Genomic DNA, 22,571 nt, shown 5'->3' with positions numbered 1-22,571 from the left:
CAAGAAGACAATATTCCGTTTTGTTTCTTTCCTCGAATTGGAGATGAAAATCTCGAGAGAGAAAAAAAAAAAAAAACATGAATCAATAAAATACTCAGTGAAATCTTACCAGATGGTCCCATAACGGCCAACAGTTGTCCAGGTTTAACAAATCCGGAAACATCCTTTAATATTTGCCTTTTTTCTACGGATACAGTAAGACCGGTGAAGACCAGCTCCAGAGGTCGGTGCGGAGTGTGAGGCTGTGGACCGAGACATGGTGTGTGCCCTATATCACTCCTGAAATGCAAAAAAAAAAAAAAAAAAATGCAAATTATTGTACTATGCCATAATTAGTCTATATTCATAAAGATAATCAAATAAAATCAGCACTTTTGCTGAACAATATCGGTAGATTTTCAGCTCTACAGAAGAAAAATGCTTTATTTATTTATTTTTTTTTAATTTAAGGCGCATCGGCATCTGAAGTCATTGGAGCTTTTTTTCAGTGCACTGGGTGTTCTCTCGTTACAGATAGAAAGCATTGTCTATCACCTGTTAGTAGCTCCCAGAAAGAGATAAACTAAGAGCTATTAGCTGGATTTAAACCCAGAATCTCCTCGAGAGAACCCAGAATGCTGCCTAATTAGCCAATCCCTTCCTTATAGGCTTGTATCATTTGAATTTTGATTATTTCTTTTTTTTTTTATGTAAATTTAAAACTCAATATTCCCCCTAAAACTACAATAAAATCAATTATTGTGTGACAGCACTTGAAATTTGTTGCAAGAATCAACAGATTTTTAAAACCCACCCAAAACAAAAGAAAATCAGCGAAGTTCAAAGCTTTGATTCCGACTTTTGATAAGTTCATTATTTTCCAAAAACTTAATATTTTTAAAATCCAAGTTAGTTCCCATCAATATTTAATAGAACTTTCTCCCGAAATCTCCAAACATCATTTTGTTTTTGCACCCTAAAATCATTTTTATACAACTTTTGGAGGAACCTCAAAAATAGGGGAAATACTATTTATTCTTCCTCACATAGTTCCTTTGAATCCAGCGGTAAGTTAGAACGCGCTAAACATTGTTCCACAGAATAATTTTCTTTTCTCAATTAGAAGCGTAATTATAATGTAATTGTATAAAAAGAGAATCGATAATCGTGTAATTGAGAAGACAATAACGCTAAAGTTATGTAGATTTCAGAGGGAAAGTAAAGGGAGGCGTTACCCCCTGCTCTGACGAACGATAACGCACGATAACACGTTATTTACAATTTTTTTTTGGGGGGGGTTCCCTTTTCCCTCCTCTTTACAGCTGTACTTTACGATTGTCTCTTATTTTCTGATGTGTAGGTATGTCTGTGTGTATAAATGTATAATAATGGATTCCACTGTTTATACCATTTTGTTTCAGATACATCTCCAAAGATGTTTAGTGTATTATACTCGTATATGTTAGTATGTAGTCGCCACCATGGTTTGTCTGGCAGAACTTTTTGGCCATTGATTATTTTCTATGCAATAAACAATGTTGGAATGCGCTAAATTGTAAACAAATCAAATAAAATTTCTGCTCTGTCTACTCACACGACTTTCTGTAGGGTTCTCTAAGTTGTAAAACACAAATTTCCTTCAAAATCTGAACGTTTTACTCCTGAACTAAAACTTATCACTTGACAAATACACGGTGTGTTCTAAGGGGAAAAAAAGTAATAAAAGTAAAGCCTACTTTTTCAAGTGAGCCTCACGTCCAACTACCAAATTAGATGTCGTGGACGGAGGCGACTAGCAAACATACTTAAATGTTAATTTCTCATATTTACTATTAAATAAAATGCAAGGGCTAGACTAGTACCGCAATACATCTTAGCTTTGCGGGTCTAGCCTATATCCGCCTAACATACTTTACTATAAATTTCTCTTATTAACCATTAAATAAAATCCAAGGCCTAGACTGGGGGAATCGAACCCACTAAACCAACAATACATCTTAGCTTTGCGGGTCTAGCCTATAACCGCCTAACATACTTTACTATAAATTTCTCATATTAACCATTAAATAAAATACAAGGTCTAGACCAGGGAATCGAACCCACTAAACCAACAATACATCTTAGCTTTGCGGGTCTAGCCTATAAACACCTAACACTTTACTGTAAATTTCTCATATTAACCATTAAATAAAATCCATGGCCTAGACTGGGGGAATCGAACCCACTAAACCAACAATACATCTTAGCTTTGCGGGTCTAGCCTATAAACACCTAACACTTTACTGTAAATTTCTCATATTAACCATTAAATAAAAATCTAAGGCCTAGACCGGGTGAATCGAACCCAGTACCACAATACATATTAGCTTTACAGGTCTCGTCTCTAACCACTCGGCTACCGTGGCGCCTCTTACGAAAATAGTTGCACCGCAATTAGTTTTTTTTTTGTAGCCAAAACCTAGTGGCTCCAAACAGTTATGAAATAAGTCAGTGTTCTTAACTTAGATCTTGCGTTTCTTGTCCCAGCATCGTTCAGCTTCATCCTAAGCAGCTTCTTCAGCACGTTTTAAAACACTACGACCATTTTTGGTAACCAGAATCAGGGTGTTGATTACTCTTTTCAGAAGAAATCGCATCGGTAACTTCGTAATTCTCTTGTTCAAAGCTATGAAGTGTTTTTCGGAGGAGGAATTAGTGCAATGCCTTCATTATTTTCGCTGGTCAGATATCCAATCAATATTGTTCCATGTCGTGTATATGTTTTTTACGAAGTGAAGCTTGGAGTAAACAAAATTGTTGCATGTGTACTGACTTTAATTACAGCCATCTAAATATATATGAATTTATTAATTATAAATGACCAATGACTAGAGATATGTGTAGTAGATAGGAGAACAGGTTGCTAAGAGTGAGAGTTTGTTATGGAGGATCTGGCCAGAAAGGGACAGTGCACATAGCCAGCTTGTGTTGTGTTTGTATTGATCAGAGTCTGCCCCTCCTCGCGCTGGCTGTGAGTTAGGTTCTGTTCAGCTCCTGAGCCTGGAGGTTGCTGTTGTTAGTAGCCGGCCGGGTTCAATGAACTCACTACCATGTTTACTCCTCCTCCTCATTGTAAAATCGTCCGTAGTAGTTCTACTGTTATGCGCACAGTAGCAACGGCGCACATACATACACACAGATATCCTTCAACTAGTCTTTACTTGTAATATGCAGTGAACACAACTACTAAAAAACAAAATTAGGTAGTTTACCCACTTCCTTGGACCTCCATCATCTTCTGCTTCGTTCGTCCTTTGATATCAAAATTAAATAATAATAACAATATATTCCATAAAGTTGTTTGAATAAAGGTGGAATAAAATAACGTTATTCCAGATCGTGTTTATTCTCCTTTCACTTTCAAACAACTGACGTCAAATTATCTTTTAAACATTATATAAAGTAACGTACTCTGTCTTTGTTTTATCATTTCACGGAAATATTCGGATTTAACTCTTCACAGGCATTGTCCATCACCTTGGAGTGAGCCGTAAAAAGCTTCTAGGTTTCGAACCCCGGAATTGTCGCTTGGGAATCCTAACCTCTCAGCTAATCACTTTCTCAAAAAATCTCTTTTATCCAAAACTTGTTTTTGGTGCTTTTGGTAGGGTAAAATTGGTGTAGAATACGAACAAATAATGGGGAAAGGCGACTAAAATGTCCAAAAGTCTCCGCAAGACAAATGGATCTTGCAACAGATTTAAACGTTAAAAAGCATACATCTGAATTTTATTGTCACGTTCCTACGAGTTACGCGTTAGCATTACTGGGCAGATTGCTGAAACCTGGCTCATTGGTTACAGACCTAATCAGTAGTGCTTGAACACGTTTAATAAAATTTAGTATCTGTAGAAAATTTGGTTAATACCAATTACTTTGGTTCTTACCAGATATTTTGCTTTTTCCTTTTTTTAAGCCTATCCAAAAAAATGTTAACACTACATTGGAGGCGTAAAGCTTACTGACCCGAAACACAAAGTTGAAACATGGACATAAAGTTGGTGCCCCTATTTTTTAACAATCTCCAAGCGAGTCTCTAAATTTTTACTGGAATTCTGGCTTCAGAATTTCTAAATGCAGAAAAATTAAAACGTTGCCGTGAACAGTTTTTTTTTTGCAATTTTTCAAGTTCATTAATTGGCTGTTGATTTTGTGGAAAATTTTTCAGAATTTGAGATCACGGTTTTCTTTATTGCTACGCCGAGTAGCTAGAAGCTTTGAATCTGGTTTTTCCAGGGAAAAAATGTTTCTTAAATTTTCGAAAAAATCAACAATATTTTGTTTTTCTTTACTCAAAATTTGGATTCAAGGAATTTTCATGGCAGAAAGAGAAAAATCGGGGACCCTCTACACTAAATTTTTGGATTTGTTTTCTAATTATACTTCAATAAGATTATACAAACTCGTAAATAATTTATATATTTCGAATTTAGGTGGAAATATAAATAGTAATTTTGGTTCTATATTATTTTAAGGGGGTTTATAAAAAGAGCCGGATCACTGCACACAACTTGATTTAACTCCAATAAAGCCAAAAAAGTGGAGAAATGCGATGAAATAATGTACATTGTTTTTTAATAATTCTGTTTATAATATAAATTCGAATAAATTTACCGTCAACATTCAGCGGCTGCAACTGATACATTCTGAAGCTGATACATTCAACATGATACATAGTATAAATACGAGGGTCGTTTGAAAAGTCCGTGCAAAGTCAGAGAGATAGCACTACTGGCGCGTATCGAGGTTATGTTTAGTTAGTAGCATCTCTTGGAAGAACACACACCAAGTTTCAGCCAGATCGGTCTATTTCTTTGTGTTTGGCATTCGTTTGAATCGAGGAAGTCGAGTGATTTTCAAAAAATGGACGAAAAAGAATTTCGTGTGTTGATTAAACACTACTTTATGAAAGGCAAAACGCCTCAGGAGACTAAAGAGAAGCTTGATAAACATTAACACACCAAGTTTCAGCCAGATCGGTCTATTTCTTTGTGTTTGGCATTCGTTTGAATCGAGGAAGTCGAGTGATTTTCAAAAAATGGACGAAAAAGAATTTCGTGTGTTGATTAAACACTACTTTATGAAAGGCAAAACGCCTGAGGAGACTAAAGAGAAGCTTGATAAACATTATGGTGACTCTGCACCTTCGATTAGAACAGTTTATAAGTGGTTTCAAAATTTTCGGAGTGGCCATATGGGCACAAGTGACGGTGAACGTTCTGGACGTCCTGTTGAGGTTACTACTCCAGAAATCATTGATAAAATCCATGATATGGTGATGGATGACAGAAGCCCACAAAAAAGTCCTTTTCCATCACGACAACGCACCAGCTCACACCTCAGCAGTTGTGGTCGCAAAATTAATGGAAATAGGGTTCCAACTCGTTTCACATCCCCCCTATTCTCCAGACTTGGCTCCCTCGGACTACTATTTGTTCCCCAATATGAAGAAATGGCTGGCGGGAAAAAGATTTTATTCAAACGAGAAGGTGATTGCAGAAACGAATGGCTATTTTTCAGACTTGGACAAATCCTATTATGGATGGGTGTTCTATGAGAGGGTTAAGATGAGCTGCTGTAGAATGGAACGAAATTTGAGGAAACAAGTTTTAGCTAGTTAACGAAAGAGATTTTGAGATTACGAGGGTCGTTTGAAAAGTCCGTGCAAAGTCAGAGAGATAGCACTACTGGCGCGTATCGAGGTTATGTTTAGTTAGTAGCATCTCTTGGAAGAACACACACACCAAGTTTCAGCCTGATCGGTCTATTTCTTTGTGTTTGGCATTCGTTTGAATCGAGGAAGTCGAGTGATTTTCAAATCGTGTGAAGTGTTGCAAGGACGGATTGCAGCTGTTCCAGAAGAATCCGCAGGACTTTAAGCGTCGTTTCGTCACTGTGGATGAAACATGGATACATCACTACACTCCTGAGACCAAAGAACAATCTACGAGTAAACAATGGGTTACCAAGGGGGAATCTGCGCCAAAAAAGGCGAAGACCGTTCCTTCGGCCGGAAAGATTATGGCGACTGTCTTTTGGGATTCGCAAGGAATAATCCTCATCGACTATCTGGAAAAGGGTAAAACTATTACAGGTGCATATTATTCATCGTTATTGGACCGTTTGAAAACCGAGCTGCAAGAAAAACGCCCACGATTGGCCCACAAAAAAGTCCTTTTCCATCACGACAACGCACCAGCTCACACCTCAGCAGTTGTGGTCGCAAAATTAATGGAAATAGGGTTCCAACTCGTTTCACATCCCCCCCTATTCTCCAGACTTGGCTCCCTCGGACTACTATTTGTTCCCCAATATGAAGAAATGGCTGGCGGGAAAAAGATTTTATTCAAACGAGGAGGTGATTGCAGAAACTATTTTTCAGACTTGGACAAATCCTATTATTCGGAAGGGATCAACAAACTAGAGCAGCGTTGGACGAAGTGTATAAGCCTAAAAGGAGACTATGTTGAAAAATAAAAAAGGTTTGCCCCAAAAAATTAAGTAGTTTTTATTTTTGCACGGACTTTTCAAACGACCCTCGTATATGAATAGCATGAGGGAATGAATTCACCCATTGGTGAAACTCCCAAAGAGGTTCACTATTGTCGTCTGGGTTTACTTACTTCATTTAGAAGATCGCGTGGCCCCCACCTGCGCTTCAACTGTCTTAAGAGTATTTCCAGACAATGCAGTAAGTTAGGAATACTAGTGGATTAGGATGTGAGATGATTGATGTGTGGAATTTAAATGTAACAGGATCTTGTAGCTTCTGGAACATAAGGGGGACAAGGAAATCTCCGGTGCAAGATATAATTAGAAACAAAGTAAGGAGCTTTAGCGATTCGACGGAGTGTTTTTTGACTGGAAGGATTGGATTTTGTAGATATGGGAAGCTTTAGCTGAGCCCCTTGAGTTCCATTCCATAAGTCCAGGCAGGTTTTACTACTGAATTTAAGTTGAATTATTGCAACGATTTACAATTAGAGCATGGAGTTGATCAAAATGGCTTCTGAAATAAATTATTTATTATTTAATGGCTAACAAAAATTTTTGTCGTTTAATGGTGGCTAATCTTTATTATTTGGGAAATTTATTATAAATTAAAAAAGCTATGACTTTTTCTTAAATTTAAGATATTTCAAAAAAAGTGGAGTTAATCGATTTGTGCAGTGAACGGCTCTTTGTAATGAATACAAAACTAATTTTCAAAAAAAACAGATGAATTCATAAAACATAATTTATTTGGTTGAACAAATTGCATGAATAACCAATCAAATTTCCCTTTTTATTTCAAATTGAAAATATTATATCCCATACTTGTTCCAGAGTATGGATTATTCCTTTTTTGGGGGGGTTATGGGTAGGGGTAGATCCATAGTTTGAATTTACAAGTGTAGACAGGAATGCATACGGATATTGTCGTGGGTTAACTGAGAGGGTATTGCCCCCAAATAGAGGGAGAAGGAGGCAGTGAAAGATTACAACTGACAATGAGGAGGGTTGCGTAACAGCATTGCCGGTTGTCATAGTAACATATACTCGTCCTGCCTCAATCTACAATCCAGTTGAACTATACTATACGTCCCTGAAAATCAAACCCCTCTTCTCCTCCTCCTCCTCCTAATCATCATCATCAACCACTGAAACCTTCTCCCCCCCCACCTTTGCACAAAATATACCTCCCCCTCTCTACTTAAATTAAAAAAAAACCATTCATTATCCAACAACTTCACTTTTTTTTAACCTTCAACTCAACTGCAACAAAACAATTAACATGCAATAAAGTGCATTAACCTCACAGTAAATAATCTTAATCATACGATTAAAAAAAAACGAAAAACTAAAAGCGGAAACTTTATTTGTACACTCTCACGACTTCCGTTATCGCAGTCTACTAGCCTCCAAAAATTATTTCCATTTTTTTTATTTTATTTTTAAAGTTAGCAATTGAAAACAAAGAAAAGTTATGAAGGCCGTGGAAAAATTTATACAGTAAAATGGCAGTTTTTGTTACCCAATTTCCTGCAAATTAAAACGTTTTAGTACTGCTATAATTCTTATTAATATTTAATATGTAATACAGTAATTAATTTTATTGAATTGGCATTTTGTTAACATAACGGCCTTAATTAAATATTTCGTCGAACTAACTATACGAATAAGTGGTACCAAGTTATAAAAATGGATGGCTGATCGACTGACCAGGAATGGAGCCTGTACTCCTTTCATTGGCCCGCAGCCAGTCCTGGGAATCACACTAAGGGTGCAGTTTATGTGGCTTTCAGAGATTGGATCTGGAGAGAGAACATGAAAAGAACTGGGTGAAGTGTTCCTGGGGTTAAACATATTAAGAGTGTGATGCCTTGGCTGTGTAGACAAAGAGCTGAAGTGACTCTGGGCTTAGGAAGAAATCAGATTACTCTTCAGGAAGCACCTATACAAGGCACATTTAAAATACGAATAAAATTGGAAAAGCGTGAATTTTTGATATAATTATTTGTAAAAGAAAAACTTTATCCTAGAGTTTCCCTTAAATGTTTATCGAGAAAAATTGAACCAATAGAGATCAAAATTTTCTAGACGACAATTTTCCCCTTAATTATTCTCATTTTTTTTAGGTAAAGTGCACAACAAAATGATGTGAACATTCTCTTAGGATTTAGACTATTCAGGATTTCTTCAAAATGTTCTTTGCCTTCAGTGATAATAAATGGGCCCTTTTAAGAGATTTTCGAAGTCAAATAAACATTTTTTAACATTAATTTCTCCTTTAGAACTACCTCTTCCCTGGTTTGGGAATGTAAATAAGGCCTTGGAAGAACTGGCTCGGCACAGTAAAGTTCGGCTGGAATGGGCGCTGGGTCATGTGGGGATTAAAGGGAATGAAATAGCTGATTAACTGGCCAGGAACCTGGGGATCACCCAAGGATGCAGTTTGGGCGGCTCTCAGTGATTGGATCTGGAGAGAGAACATGAAAAGAACTGGTTGATGTGTCCTGTGGGGTTTAAACACAGTAAGACTATGATGCCTTGGCTGTGTAAACAAAGTGCTGAACTGACTCTGTGCTTGGGCAGAAATCAGATTACTCTGATTACAGGCCTATTCACGAGGTATGGTAGGTTCAGGAAGCGTCTGTACAAGGTGGGGGACTTATTAGTACGGAACTGTTGTGCAGTTTGTGTCAGGAAGAGGAGGAAACGACCTCTTAATTGTTGTTTGACTGCGTTGCAATCGAGTGGTATGAAACCTTTGGTTCTTTGAGACCAAAGGAGATAGTAGCGCACTAAATAACTAGGAGGGAAAGTCCTTAAACTTTTTAAAAAGGGTGGTTTCGTCTACTAGATCTAAAAAAGGGAAAGGCACAATAAACTTCTTGTGGCTGCGGTGCCGTGGGGCGTAGCCCCCGTCCTGCTTTTTATAAAACGGAAAACTTGATATTCACAGATTTGTGGCGATTACAATATTTCCTTTTACCAAGTATATAGTAAGAGAAATTGTAAAACAAAAAAAAATTGATAAAGATTTGTGGTATCTATCTTCAACTAAATATACAGAATACTGGGCACAGAAATAGAAGACAATGTGAATCACTTATTAGATAACGTGTATATATTATTCGAGTATATAGAGAGAATTACACTCAAGAGAATTAAAATGGTCATTGTGCCCGGAAATATCGAATTATCTTAGATATCAGTGACCTCTCTCTCTTTTCCATTTCTCTTTCTTCATTCTCATAATTCTCTTAGTCATTTTTATTACAAAATTTATCATTATTTATTTATTTTTTTGCCAAAATCTTTCCTCATTATTTATAATATTTGTGATTTTTTTTTGTTTTATTCGTATAAAAAATGATTTAGTGCCTAATATTGCCGTTAATACTTTCTCGACGACAATCAGGCGCCTTTATACACACATTTATCTAACATCTGTCCTGTTTTCATTCTTTATTACGCGATTCATAATATTTAAATTGACATTAATTGTTATTTATGGAGTTTTACTAGTTTTAACATTGTTTTATTTGCATAGAATAGATGTTCATTCGTTTTTAAAAGAATCTCATTAACTCTGAAATTGCCCAATCTCGATACACTCAAAACTCCACTCAAAACTCCACTCAAATCTAGACAGTCATTACAACCCTCTGATCCCACAACATGTCCACCAGAACACTTCCTTCAAATCTACAGCGCAGACTGAAGCGGCGGTAGCCACGCGATCATCTCAATATATAACGCGCCGATCTTCTATGTATTTTTTCATCCCCTTTCTACTAAAAATATTGCCAAGGCAGTAAAGCTAGTATTTTTCTTAATATCGAGAAATAAGTATTCTTGAGAAGGAAATAAAATAAGTATTTCATAAAACGGAAATATATCTCTTGAATAACCCCGATAGTAAACACATTGGTGGTGTACAAAACATTTTGGTGAAAGTGAAAAAAGTCGAAACGAAGTTAAACTTCGACAATCTGATCTCTAGCTTTACCAAGCGTTTTATTAAGTATTCTCTTTATTGTACTAATTTAGACTTTATTGTATTAATGTATAATAAATGTACTTAAATTATATACAGGGTGTTCATTTTAAGGCGGCTCAAATGCATTTCAAGCTTAAACGGTTGATCTGAGCCAAAAAAATGGTAGAGGAAAAATTTGTTGCCCGTCACATCTAGTTTCAGAATATGTGACTTGATTTTAGTTTCCTGCCCGCATACACGGCTGACGCGCGACCAAAAGTGAGGTTTTGCAGTTGACCCCTATTTTCCATATACACAGTTTTAAAGAGTATAAAAAGTAATGAAAGCAACCGGAAACCGCAATTCGATATCTTCAAAATTAAAGGTGCTAGCCCCATTTCAAAATCTGGTATTTATTAATCATATTTCAATTTTTGTAACTTGTTATCAAAGAGAAAGAAGTGCACGCGATAGGTCATTTTTATGTATTTTTTCATCCCCATTCTACTAAAAAATATTGCCAAGGCAGTAAAGCTAGTATTTTTCTTAATATCGGGAAATAAGTCGTTTTCCGAGTGATTTTTCTAAGAAAAATCAAATGTTAAGAGCTTTAGATGTTCACAAGTATACAGAAAATGGCTAAAAAATAATTTTACATCTGTTACAAACAAGAAGGTTTAATAATTATTTGGTAATTTTGGGAGAGTTGCGTTTAATTACCAAAAAAAATAAATTGGAAACCTCCTGCCACATATTTAAGTGATCAATATCTTTCATGTAAAGGATCTAACTTATTCTTTAATTTATCAAATAATGCACTTTACTCAACTTGTGAAGCATGTACTGTGCCTTCAAAGGTGCCTCCTCAGATGCAGAGAGCAGTTGATAACCTCCTGGCTAACCTGGCTTGCGAGCCAGAAGAAGCACCTTTGAAGGCACACTGTGTATATGGAAAATAGAGGGGTCAACTGCAAACCCTCACATTTGGTCGCGCGTCAGCCGCGTATGCGGGCAGGAATCTAAAATCAAGTCACATATTCTGAAACTAGAGGTGACGGGCAACAAATTTTTCCTCTACCATTTTTTGCTCAGATCAAACCGTTTAAGCATGAAATGCATTTGAGCCGTCTTAAAATGAACACCCTGTATATACAGGGTGCATGCGGAGGAGAGAGCTCGAAACTTCGGGAGGTGATTCAGCAGCTCAAATGCAAAAAAAAAATATTCTCTTCACTTTGGCCCGATTCTCAATAGTGTCCAAGATATTTGCATTTTTAACTTTTCCGTCGATATTCGCGTTTTTCACCATAAAAACGGTCGTAACTTTTCTATCCTTTATCCTACAACAAATCTGATTATTCCAAACAAAAGAGCATTAAATTTCCTATAAATCTGCTCAATACCGAGCCTCAAAACGTTTCTTATAACGTTTTATTGCTACTTTACTTTTTACTTCCGTTTTATTAAATAATAGTCGTTAAAAACTAAAATGGTTACTTCTCTTTTTGTTCCTCCTCCAAAAATTGACATTTGAGTAAATTAGTAGTGAAAAGTCAGTTCGCAAAATCCCAGTTTTCTGCATTTACACCCCCTCTGTTCGGGGTAGGGTGTTATTAAAAACCTTTCGACACTATTTAGAATCGGGCTAAAGTGAAGAGAATATTTTTTGTTGCATTTGAGCTGCTGAATCACCTCCCGAAGTTTCGACCACTCCTCCGCATACACCCTGTATACGTGCATGAGCATTTGCGCCATCCCTTATCTCTCATCTCTTTTGCTTATTGTACCAGGATACAGTTGCAAAATAAATAAACGAAATCATCAAATTAATTCGTAGCGGAATCCTAAGATATTTTTTGGCCTCTTGTATTGAGCAAATCAGCCATTTAAATGTTAACTCAATAATTTTAGTAAGAATAATACTTTTAAAAATATTCTTAATTCGAATACGGCTTTATGGGTTTCGAACCCAAGCAGAGTTGTGGTAATGAAATGAAATCATACGAGTGTGTAGGCCGGCCTAAAAGCAAGCAAATATGGTGGATTCATTTTGTCAGTTGAAAGAGGAAGAAGTGGGGTCAGAGAGAGGGGCTGGGGGGGGGAGAGATGTTAGAAATATAACAAAAAAATATTGAGCAGTAGGTCGTCAGGCCGCAACTCGACAGCTGTTGTGGTGGCCCCACTGCCAAACTTATAGACGAGTTCATTCACCTTTCTTCCCTCTCTGTCACACACACACACACTATCTTTGTCCGTTTTTTTTCTCTGATATTGTGGGGGGGGGGTCTTCCAGAGGAGAGAGGTGGGGTGGCATTGTGGGGAATTGGTAACATTGTCAATCTTCATTTTTATGTACCACAATTTGGAATTAATTTTTAATATGTGAACTAGTTGGACGATTATTATTAGATCGTTGGGAAAAATAAATAATTTTTTTGTTCTGCCTTCAGCTGTTTATAACAGTCATCTAGCGCTGGACCGTATCTTTTTATAACTTCTTAACTAGGGAAGAAGGGCGGGAGATATCATTATCTATTATTACCCAATCAACAGTAAAATAGATCCTTTTATAACTAATTATTAGCTAGCAAACAAAACGGAAAATACAATAATCATGTCTTATAACTGCCTTACAGTTTCCGGTTTCAATCATTTACTTTTTAGCTTCTTATTTTCTTGGTAACGTAGCATTTGTTTTCTGCCTCTTTTTTTGCTGTTTTTGTATGCCTAATTTTTGAAATTGGATTGCTATTCAAGAGGGAGTGCCCTAAGCGGCTAGGCTGCCCGATAGATAATCCCTTCACGTTTAATCTTCACAGTCTCACGATAAATTATTTTCTCTAACCTTAATACCTCAAGCTTTATAAAGTTATCCCTCTAAATCAGCGTTTCCCAACCTATTTTTTTTTGGCTCGTGTACCACTTGATAGCACACCACATCTTGCTAAATTGTACCACTTCGTAAAAATGATTGTATTTCGTGAAATTGTTTATTCTTTAATAAATTATTATCTTTATTTGTATAGTGATTCAATTGTATCCGTTACAAAGGAGTTTTAAGTTCATGTTCACTTTATAAACTTTGCAAAGTGTAAGATCTTAATTTTAAAACTTATTTTTAAATTAAATTTAATGTTGCTTGGCTAAACAAACGATACAAACTTCTAGCTAGACTACTCGACAAACGCTCCAAAACTCTCACTACAGAACAAACGACGACTCTATACAGCTCTTCACACCACCATTATGGACTCGAACTTTACGGAACAGCTAAAAAAATAGGTCTGCAAACATCAATAATCTCTGCAAACACTTCAATCCAAAATACTCCGCCGCATAGTAGACGCTCCTTTCTCGTATGTTAGCAACCACACAATCCATACAGATCTCCAAATTCCACTCGATCTCCGAACTTGCCCAAATTCCGATATAAAAATTTTCATCAAAAACTCTCATTTCATCCCCTAACCCTTTGGCTGCAAACTTGTCTTCAACTACGCTACTCTCCAATCCTCGAAGACGGCTGAGGCGCTGTTGGCCCCGTGACCATCACTGGATGACCCTCATTCACGTCTGCCACGCTATCTATTTATACACTTATCGCATTTACTTATTGTACCCTGTAGGTACAGGTGTAAATTTCAATAAAAGGATAAATAGAAAAATAAAAAATGTTGCTTGGATAGAGCTTACTCATTACAATCCAGTCTCTTTAAGCAGATTTTTACATAGTTATCATTTAAGTTCTGTCACATGATAATTCTATTAAATTTTCTTTATCTTTTATTGGTAAAGATGTAGCTTTTCCTAAATTTTCTTTATAGAAGGGGTTTGAAATCCAGTTATCATTTGTGTTTTCGGGTTTTGGAAAAATACTCCATGAAAGACAATTTTAATCCTCGTTAAATGTGCTATTATTATATTTTCTCGTATATCTTGAGAAAAGACTAACCTTATTAGATAGATAAGATAGATAAATGTTCTGTATTTAGTGTTTAAATATACACATTACAGGGGTTCTATGCTATAATTTTCCAATACAATGAAATAAAAATCAATATAAACTGCGTGCAATACGTAAACTTAATTAAACTAATTTATATATATGTACAAGTATATTAAACTGAAATATTAACTAAAATTTAATAACAGAAAATAATACCTATTCGTTAAGGCAAAATGATCTTATCTTTAATGCTTCTATTGTAAACAAATATATTCTATTTAGATGGTCCTTATTTTCAATACATAGAAATTTATTAAGAGCATTTCCGTTGACAAACTCTGATAGATGGTGGCGCCTAATTGGTTGATAAATGGGGCATTCTATTAGAAGGTGTTCTAGAGTTTCGTACTTATTCAAATTACATATTGTGCAGACCGATTGGGTATCTATAGAGTGGTAGCCTCCACTTTTAAACCAGACTTTTATACTTTTATCGCTTACTACTCGTAGCTGGCTCACAACTCTAATTTTATCGATCGCACAATTGAATTTAACGTACTCCTCTATCATACCTAGCCCACTAATATGCCTGTAAACCGAACTATAGCTTGAGTTAATCGCTCTTTGAATATCCATAGACCTCACATGATTTGTCCACTTCTCTATAAGATCCGGAATATTTTTCTTAATTATGTCGACTTCTGTTTCAAAAATAACATTTGGCTCTCCGATAACAGTTAGCCATCGCCGCAACTGACTGAACCAATTCCTGTCTGCTCCTCCTGTACCTACTGTTTCTAACTGTTTGAGCTTGTTAAAACACAATTTTGGCAATCTACTCTCTTCCATTGCCAGAACCCTAGTCCAATAGGACAAAATTTTCTTAAAAACGGTGACGCTTAACGGTACCCTTCCAGTTTCTAACCGAACTATATAATCGGGGGTACATTTGGGCCAACAATTTTCTTTATAGAAGGGGTTTGAAATCCAGTTATCATTTGTGTTTTCGGGTTTTGGAAAAATACTCCATGAAAGACAATTTTAATCCTCGTTAAATGTGCTATTATTATATTTTCTCGTATATCTTGAGAAAAGACTAACCTTATTACTGTACATATTAACAACTTTACTTTAAAATTACCATTATTGATTACTTTTTCGCGTACCACCAACCAGCAACTCGCGTACCACAGGTTGGGAAACGCTGGTCTAAATTAATCTCAACTCTAATTACCTTCAATCAGCATACGGCCCTTAACTTTAAAATTTTAAAAGTAGCGGTTAAATATGTTGCTAATATTGGTATTAATATGAGTAATTGGTTCTAATTTGAAGGAAATATCCTACTTTTCAGGGTCTTTTCTTAAAAAATGGCTCCTACGTATTTACAATATAAAAGTCTTTCCCAAACTTTGATTTTAAAACTTTATTTCCCGGATTTTCTTGTTTTTTTTTAAGTTCTCTAATTCAATTCGGTGTTTGAGAAAAAGTATAAGTTAGAAGCAAGCGAATGTCCTGAAATCCATCTTAGCCTTGATTTCAACGGCGCCACTGTTGCCTGGCCAGTTTGGCTATATCAATATATGGTTTTGTCTAGAACTGTACGTACATGTGTGCGTAAAAGTCGAAGCAGCAGGTGTGTTTTTGTTTTCTTTTTTAAATTCGTTTGGGTGACCTCAATTTGTTTTGGAGAAGTAAGATACCTCTTTCTTCCTACTCTATTCTTCTTCTTTTCCAGCTTCCAGGTTCATAAAATGGTTTTTCTATATACAAAAGTATAACTTCTATTAACTCCCACGCAATTCTTCTCCGGGAAGGGAACAAAGGGCAAAATACGAAAACGGACACCATACTTCCACATTAAAACTGTTCGATAGGCCAGTTGTATAAAGGATGATTGCCAAAAAGTTGAAAAACACCCAAATTTAACAATTTTTGTTCACTTTTTTCTCAAAAAGGAAAAAATTCCCAAATTTCCTTTAAAATGTAGGGCAATCCCTCCTTTATGACTTTTTTTTTTTTTTGCACCACAGATTGAGCAGTTTTTGAGGAAAACGTTGCAGAAAATGAGCAAAAACAGCATTTTTATAAATTATTGTTACTTTTTTTTTGTAAACCACGTAGCGCCTAAACGCGCGAATCGATTTTCATAAATAAAGTGTCTTTCGAATCGAAATTTTGTATAGATTTGCATTTTAGATGTCGTATATCGATGTAGGAAATTTGCGATGCTAAATAGCAATGTTTTAGTGATAATAGTTTAAAAGATATAGAAGGTTAAATTCTAGAGGCTTTGCAAATCATTCAAATTTCAATCCTCTATATGTTATCTCTCTTCATATTGTTCCGATTTTGATGAATTCTTTACCGAATTGTAGAGAAAACTGTGCTCTATAACTGATATAAATAGCAATGTTTCAGTGATACTACTTAATGAGATATAGAAGGTTAAATTTTGGAGATTTTGCAAATCGTTCAAATTTCCAACCTCTTTCTACGTATTGTTCCGATTTTAATGAATTAATTACCAAATTGTAGAGAATAATTTGCTCTATAACTGATATAAACTGCCACTGCAGGCTCAGAAAACACATGCATCGCATGGGCCTGGCAAATGATAGCCTTTCTAGGTTCTGACAAGGAAGAAGGGGGAACGGCACTGCACTAGTGTCAGTGTGAAAGGCTCGTCTGGCTAAGGATGTTACTTCTCGGGGAGGAAAAACCAAGGCCCGAGAGCTTTACCTAGGAGTCACTCTCCAGAATTAAGAGTCTGATTAAGCGGACGGGTCTGGAAGGCGAGCTCTAAAGTCGGGAAGCCACAATAGATCCAAAGGGGTCGCAGTGGTGTAGGCCTTGAGGCCGCCCTAATTTAATCTATTCTATACTAACTTATATAAACAGCAATGTTTTTGTGATAATAGTTATTGAGATATAGAAGGTTAAATTTTGGAGGTTTTGTAAATCGTTCTGATTTCAAAATTTTTTATATCTCTTTTCGTATTTTGTGTATTTAAATTAGTGGCTGTTTACAAGGAAGTACATTTTGCTGACTCCACTGTTGGTCTGCGGTCACTATTCTCTCGTTAGACTGTCCATCATGAGCTAGAGAGCTGTAGGGATGCTTTCTAGGTTGAGAAAATCGTAAGCGCCGGCCAAAAAGCGAGAGAACATTGTGGTTCTCTTTTAATCTTACTGCTTGCAAGAATTTTGATTTGACTTTTATAGATTTTTCTTTTTATTTCTGAATAATCCTTCTTTTATCTTGTTCCTAATCTTGTTCCAAAAGAAATCATTACACACTACGTTTGTTTACAATTTTTTCTATTATTGATTTTTCTGGTTCCAGGTTCCAGGTTTGGTGTAACTTACGAAAGCAGCAATGGTTTAGGTAAAGATTTGGCGTTCATAAGGTAAGTCAAATGTATTTTATTTGCTAATTATTATTTTATTAATACCAAAATTTATGTTAACAATAGTTTTATTATAATAGCACCATTTAGCCGAGCGGTTAGAGATACTGGGTTCGAATCCCGGTCTATGCTTTGCATTTTATTTAAATGGTTTATTTCAGAAATTTGAAATAAAATATTTACATGTGAAACCTTCCTGACAAAAATAGGCATTCAGTGATTTTAATTATACATTATACTTTTTATATTATACATTTTAATTTTGTTCTCTTTTTTTTAAAATTTTTCATTTTTTTGCCCTTCAACTTTTTGAAAAATACTTTTCAAGTGTTGTTTGCTTTTTTTTTGTCTATCAAACGACCACTCTCTGATGAGTGTAACAACAATTTAAAAAGCACAACTTTCGTCTCTGGTTGGAATGTCCTTATCTTGAAAAAATTCAATCAATTCAGTAACTCTGAATTCGATGCTGCATCCAGGGGATATTCCTGGGTGATCATTCTCTTCTTCTCGTCGATTTCATTTCCTTCTTCCGGCTTCGTCTTCTCGGATGTTCTGGACGATTTCTTCAGGACTAAGGCATGCAAACTGTGGAGCATCTCTTCTATCACAATCGTCTACCATTATGTTACATCGGAAGACAAAAAATTTATCCTGTCGCCACCGAAAATTAACTTTTGTTTCGGCACCGATCTTAGGTGTTCTTATGATGACTCAACATGATCCGAATCCCGGTTAACCGAGGTTGTATTGCATCAATTTTGGATAATACAATTTTGTTGTATAACTTTGGCGTCTAGCTAATCGAGCATCGTTTCTGTCACTCAGCAATCGATTCATTTAAATCTTTAGAACCATTTCATAGATTAATTATAACCCATATTCAGTTATTAATTTAAAAGAGAAATTCTAATATTTTGGTACACAGCCACAGAAAGTAGAAGATTAATTTATTCAAGAGGCTGTGTTTAGAGAAATGATGTAGGTTAGAAGAGATGTTTGCCACACCTAATGTATATACATCCGACCGAACCACCATTCAACCATTTCTTCCTCATAAATTAGTCATGAGACTATTTTGAAACTTAATTATTATCTATTTTGTATCATTAACAGGCCTCCAATATATTAGTTGGCTAAGATTTGATAGCTTTACCGGAAACACAATAGCCTCTACTTTTAACAGGAAACTAGGACATACGAGATATAAATGCGGTTTCTCCATTATATGTAAGTTATGTGCAGTATATGAGTTATAATGACGTTAAATCTATTCTAGCTTCGAAATGAAAGGTTTATTATTTGGGAGTGGATAAATTGCTGCTAACCCAATCATTGCCATCAATACTTTACTCTGATGCTTCCGCGATTCCAGCTTAAAATTAATTTTATCCGTACTTTCTCTTATTCTTAAAATTAGAAAAATAATTTTTTGATTTGCTATTTTACCCTAAAAATGAAAAATTATAAATTTGTTATTTCGAATCGGAGCCATAATGGGAATCGGTAATAAGTTTGTTTTTTTAGATAGAAATCAGCGAAAAGGAAATATCACTTTACAGAATCGATTTTACAGATTTTTTTCAATTTTCTCTTAAATGTTGATCTAAACGTTTTTATTTGAAATTTTTTTTTCCCTGAAATTAATTGATGATTGATCTAATTTATCTGTGTAATTAAAACGGTCCGATAAGACAGTTGTTTAAGGGTTGATCGTCAAAAACTGCACGAATAACCAGAACTTTAAAAGAACACTAAAGTTTGAAAATGTTTTCCTCTTTACCAATTAAAGTTAAAATGCCCAAATTTTCTTTTCTTTTTTTTTTAAATTTGTAACTTTTGCTTTCCTTATTTTTAAGACAATCTACTTTAAAAATTGACTACTGGTCCATCTAAAACAACTTGATAAACTAACACTGTTGAGTGCTCGTGAACACGTTTTCTTGCTAAAAACAAACGTAATTTCTCTTACAAAGATAAAAGGAATCCTAGAAAATGATATACCGTTTGAAAGCCCATTAGAAAAGGAATCTTTTGTAAAAAGTGCCAGCACCTAGGTCTGATAATGATCACATAAGAGCCTAATGAGTTTTCTTAAAAAGTTCGATTATTTTTATTTTTTCAGCATTCGGAGGAAGATTGAGGTGGTATGGAGAATAATTTATGCTTCAAAATGGTATAATTTTTAGAAAATTTATCTGTCTTTCTAACCGTGTCATCAGAATCGAATTCGGACTAAAACTTTCTGAGTAATAACATTTTTATTGGAAAAAAGTAATGATTTTAGAAAAAAAAATTAAAGTGACGTCACTCAAAAACAGTGGAAAATATGAAGTTGGCCAATACGTCATTGAACTCCACTTTAGATGTACTACACACGGTAGGCCTATGGACAATACTTACTGGTTCACCCTGTATATATATATTTTGCAATAACGTAGCTTAAATTAGTTTTAGAGAAAAACGATGCCAAAAATGGGCAAAAACGGCATGTTCAAAAATTGTTCTTGTTCTTGTTCTTTTTGTTACCTTTTTTTTTTTTTGTAAACAACGTAGCGCCTAAACACGCAAACCGATTTTCATGAATGAGGTGTCATTCGATTCAGGATTTTCATGTAGATGTTCGTTTTGGGGGTCCGGATGATGTATTTCCTGCGAAAGAGGAGTTAGCCCCATTAAATATACGAATATAGCCCCCTTTTTTTTTCTTTTTTTTTATATTTATCATGAATAACTCTGCAAATCTTATCCCCGGTTTTGATACAATTTATGGCAGGTTGTGTTGAAAATTGAATTAATAGAAAATATATAGTACAAAATTTATAAAATCAAAAATTTTTTTAATCAACCCCAAAGCTGTTCATCTATTTGACTGTATTATGGAAACACAAAATGATAACCAAAAATTTTGTCCAGTTAACTTTGTGGTGAATGGTTACAAAGAAAAAAGGTAACCAAAGTTACTAAGGAACAAAAATCTAGTTTAAAATGCACACAAAATCAAAACAAATTCTTAGGTAACACAAAATGTTTATATGTATAAGGGGAAGGAGATGGACTTACAAACTTGCTCTCCTCTCCTTGACCTTTACAAACTAATCGATATATTCAATGTTTTGTATGTTTATATGTCTATGTACATATACTATGTAGCGAGTAGTTATATACCATGTGATAACATCTATTCACTATATCCCTTTTTTAGCTTCTACTCAGGCCTTGCGTTCGCTCTCTAAAACTTTAGAATGGCCACATCACGCGATTTCAAAAAAAAAAATTTTTTGTTTTTTTAAATTCTATTCATACGAGGAGTGAACAAAAGAGACGATTATTCCACTATTGATATTATTACTCGCATGCATTATTTATTATTTTATTTATCTCACTTATTTACTCGTATACAGCTTTCAGTGAAAAGTTAAATCTTGTTAAATTTACAACTTAAATTTGAGGGAGATTTTTTTTTAATACCAAAAATACTTTGAAAACTTCTTAACGCTCCGATCTATGTATCTAACCTCACACCATCCATAATACGAGGGTGGTTTGAAAAGTCCGTGGAAAAATAAAAACTACTTAATTTTTGGGGGTAAACCTTTTTTATTCTTCAACATAGTCTCCTTTTAGGCTTATACACTTCGTCCAACGCTGCTCTAGTTTGTTCATCCCTTCCGAATAATAGGATTTGTCCAAGTCTGAAAAATAGCCATTCGTTTCTGCAATCACCTCCTCGTTTGAATAAAATCTTTTTCCCGCCAGCCATTTCTTCATATTGGGGAACAAATAGTAGTCCGTGGGAGCCAAGTCTGGAGAATAAGGGGGGATGTGAAACGAGTTGGAACCCTATTTCCATTAATTTTGCGACCACAACTGCTGAGGTGTGAGCTGGTGCGTTGTCGTGATGGAAAAGGACTTTTTTGTGGGCCAATCGTGGGCGTTTTTCTTGCAGCTCGGTTTTCAAACGGTCCAATAACGATGAATAATATGCACCTGTAATAGTTTTACCCTTTTCCAGATAGTCGATGAGGATTATTTCTTGCGAATCCCAAAAGACAGTCGCCGTAATCTTTCCGGCCGAAGGAACGGTCTTCGCCCTTTTTTTTGGCGCAGATTCCCCCTTGGTAACCCATTGTTTAGATTGTTCTTTGGTCTCAGGAGTGTAGTGATGTATCCATGTTTCATCCACAGAGACGAAACGACGCTTAAAGTCCTGCGGATTCTTCTGGAACAGCTGCAATCCGTCCTTGCAACACTTCACACGATTTGAAAATCACTCGACTTTCTCGATTCAAACGAATGCCAAACACAAAGAAATAGACCGATCTGGCTGAAACTTGGTGTGTGTTCTTCCAAGAGATGCTACTAACTAAACATAACCTCGATACGCGCCAGTGGTGCTATCTCTCTGACTTTGCACGGACTTTTCAAACGACCCTCGTAATCTCAAAATCTCTTTCGTTAACTAGCTAAAACTTGTTTCCTCAAATTTCGTTCCACTTTACAGCGGCTCATCCTAACCCTCTCATAGAACACCTATCTTCCTCCACATTACCAGGTGGATCCAGATTGAAGAGAAGATGGCCTCTCGTGATCTACTCTTATCGTGAGAGTAGTATAGCAAGAGCACGTTACTGGAGTGACACCACTGGGTGCCTTCTCCCACTCGTGATTTTCACCTATTTTTTTTAATCAGGTACCACATTTGCTTGTTGCAACAATCGTTGCAGTGGTA

General features: G+C 35.6%; 2 protein-coding genes across 4 annotated transcripts in view; one reads left to right on the top strand and one right to left on the bottom strand.

Moving 5' to 3' along the window:
- Positions 1-22,571, top strand: part of LOC141458393 (uncharacterized) — a 311,203-nt gene that overhangs the window by 27,432 nt on the left and 261,200 nt on the right. For both annotated transcript variants that reach the window (XR_012460915.1, XM_074136305.1), the window contains exon 3: positions 17,776-17,839. The gene's annotated coding sequence lies outside the window, so the exon portion shown is untranslated. The remainder of the gene's footprint in view (positions 1-17,775; positions 17,840-22,571) is intronic.
- The window catches only part of E23 (ABC transporter G family member E23), a 306,543-nt gene that overhangs the window by 41,177 nt on the left and 242,795 nt on the right, over positions 1-22,571 (bottom strand). For both annotated transcript variants that reach the window (XM_074136302.1, XM_074136303.1), the window contains exon 2: positions 110-279. In XM_074136302.1, coding sequence (XP_073992403.1) covers positions 110-279 — 170 coding nt within the window. The remainder of the gene's footprint in view (positions 1-109; positions 280-22,571) is intronic.

Source organism: Rhodnius prolixus, unplaced genomic scaffold (genome assembly GCF_049639745.1).
Source record: "Rhodnius prolixus isolate KJV_2025 unplaced genomic scaffold, Rpr scaffold_5, whole genome shotgun sequence".
Classification (NCBI taxonomy): Eukaryota; Metazoa; Arthropoda; class Insecta; order Hemiptera; family Reduviidae; genus Rhodnius; species Rhodnius prolixus.
Note: the sequence above shows the minus strand (reverse complement) of the source record. Positions and strands in the feature narration are given on the sequence as shown.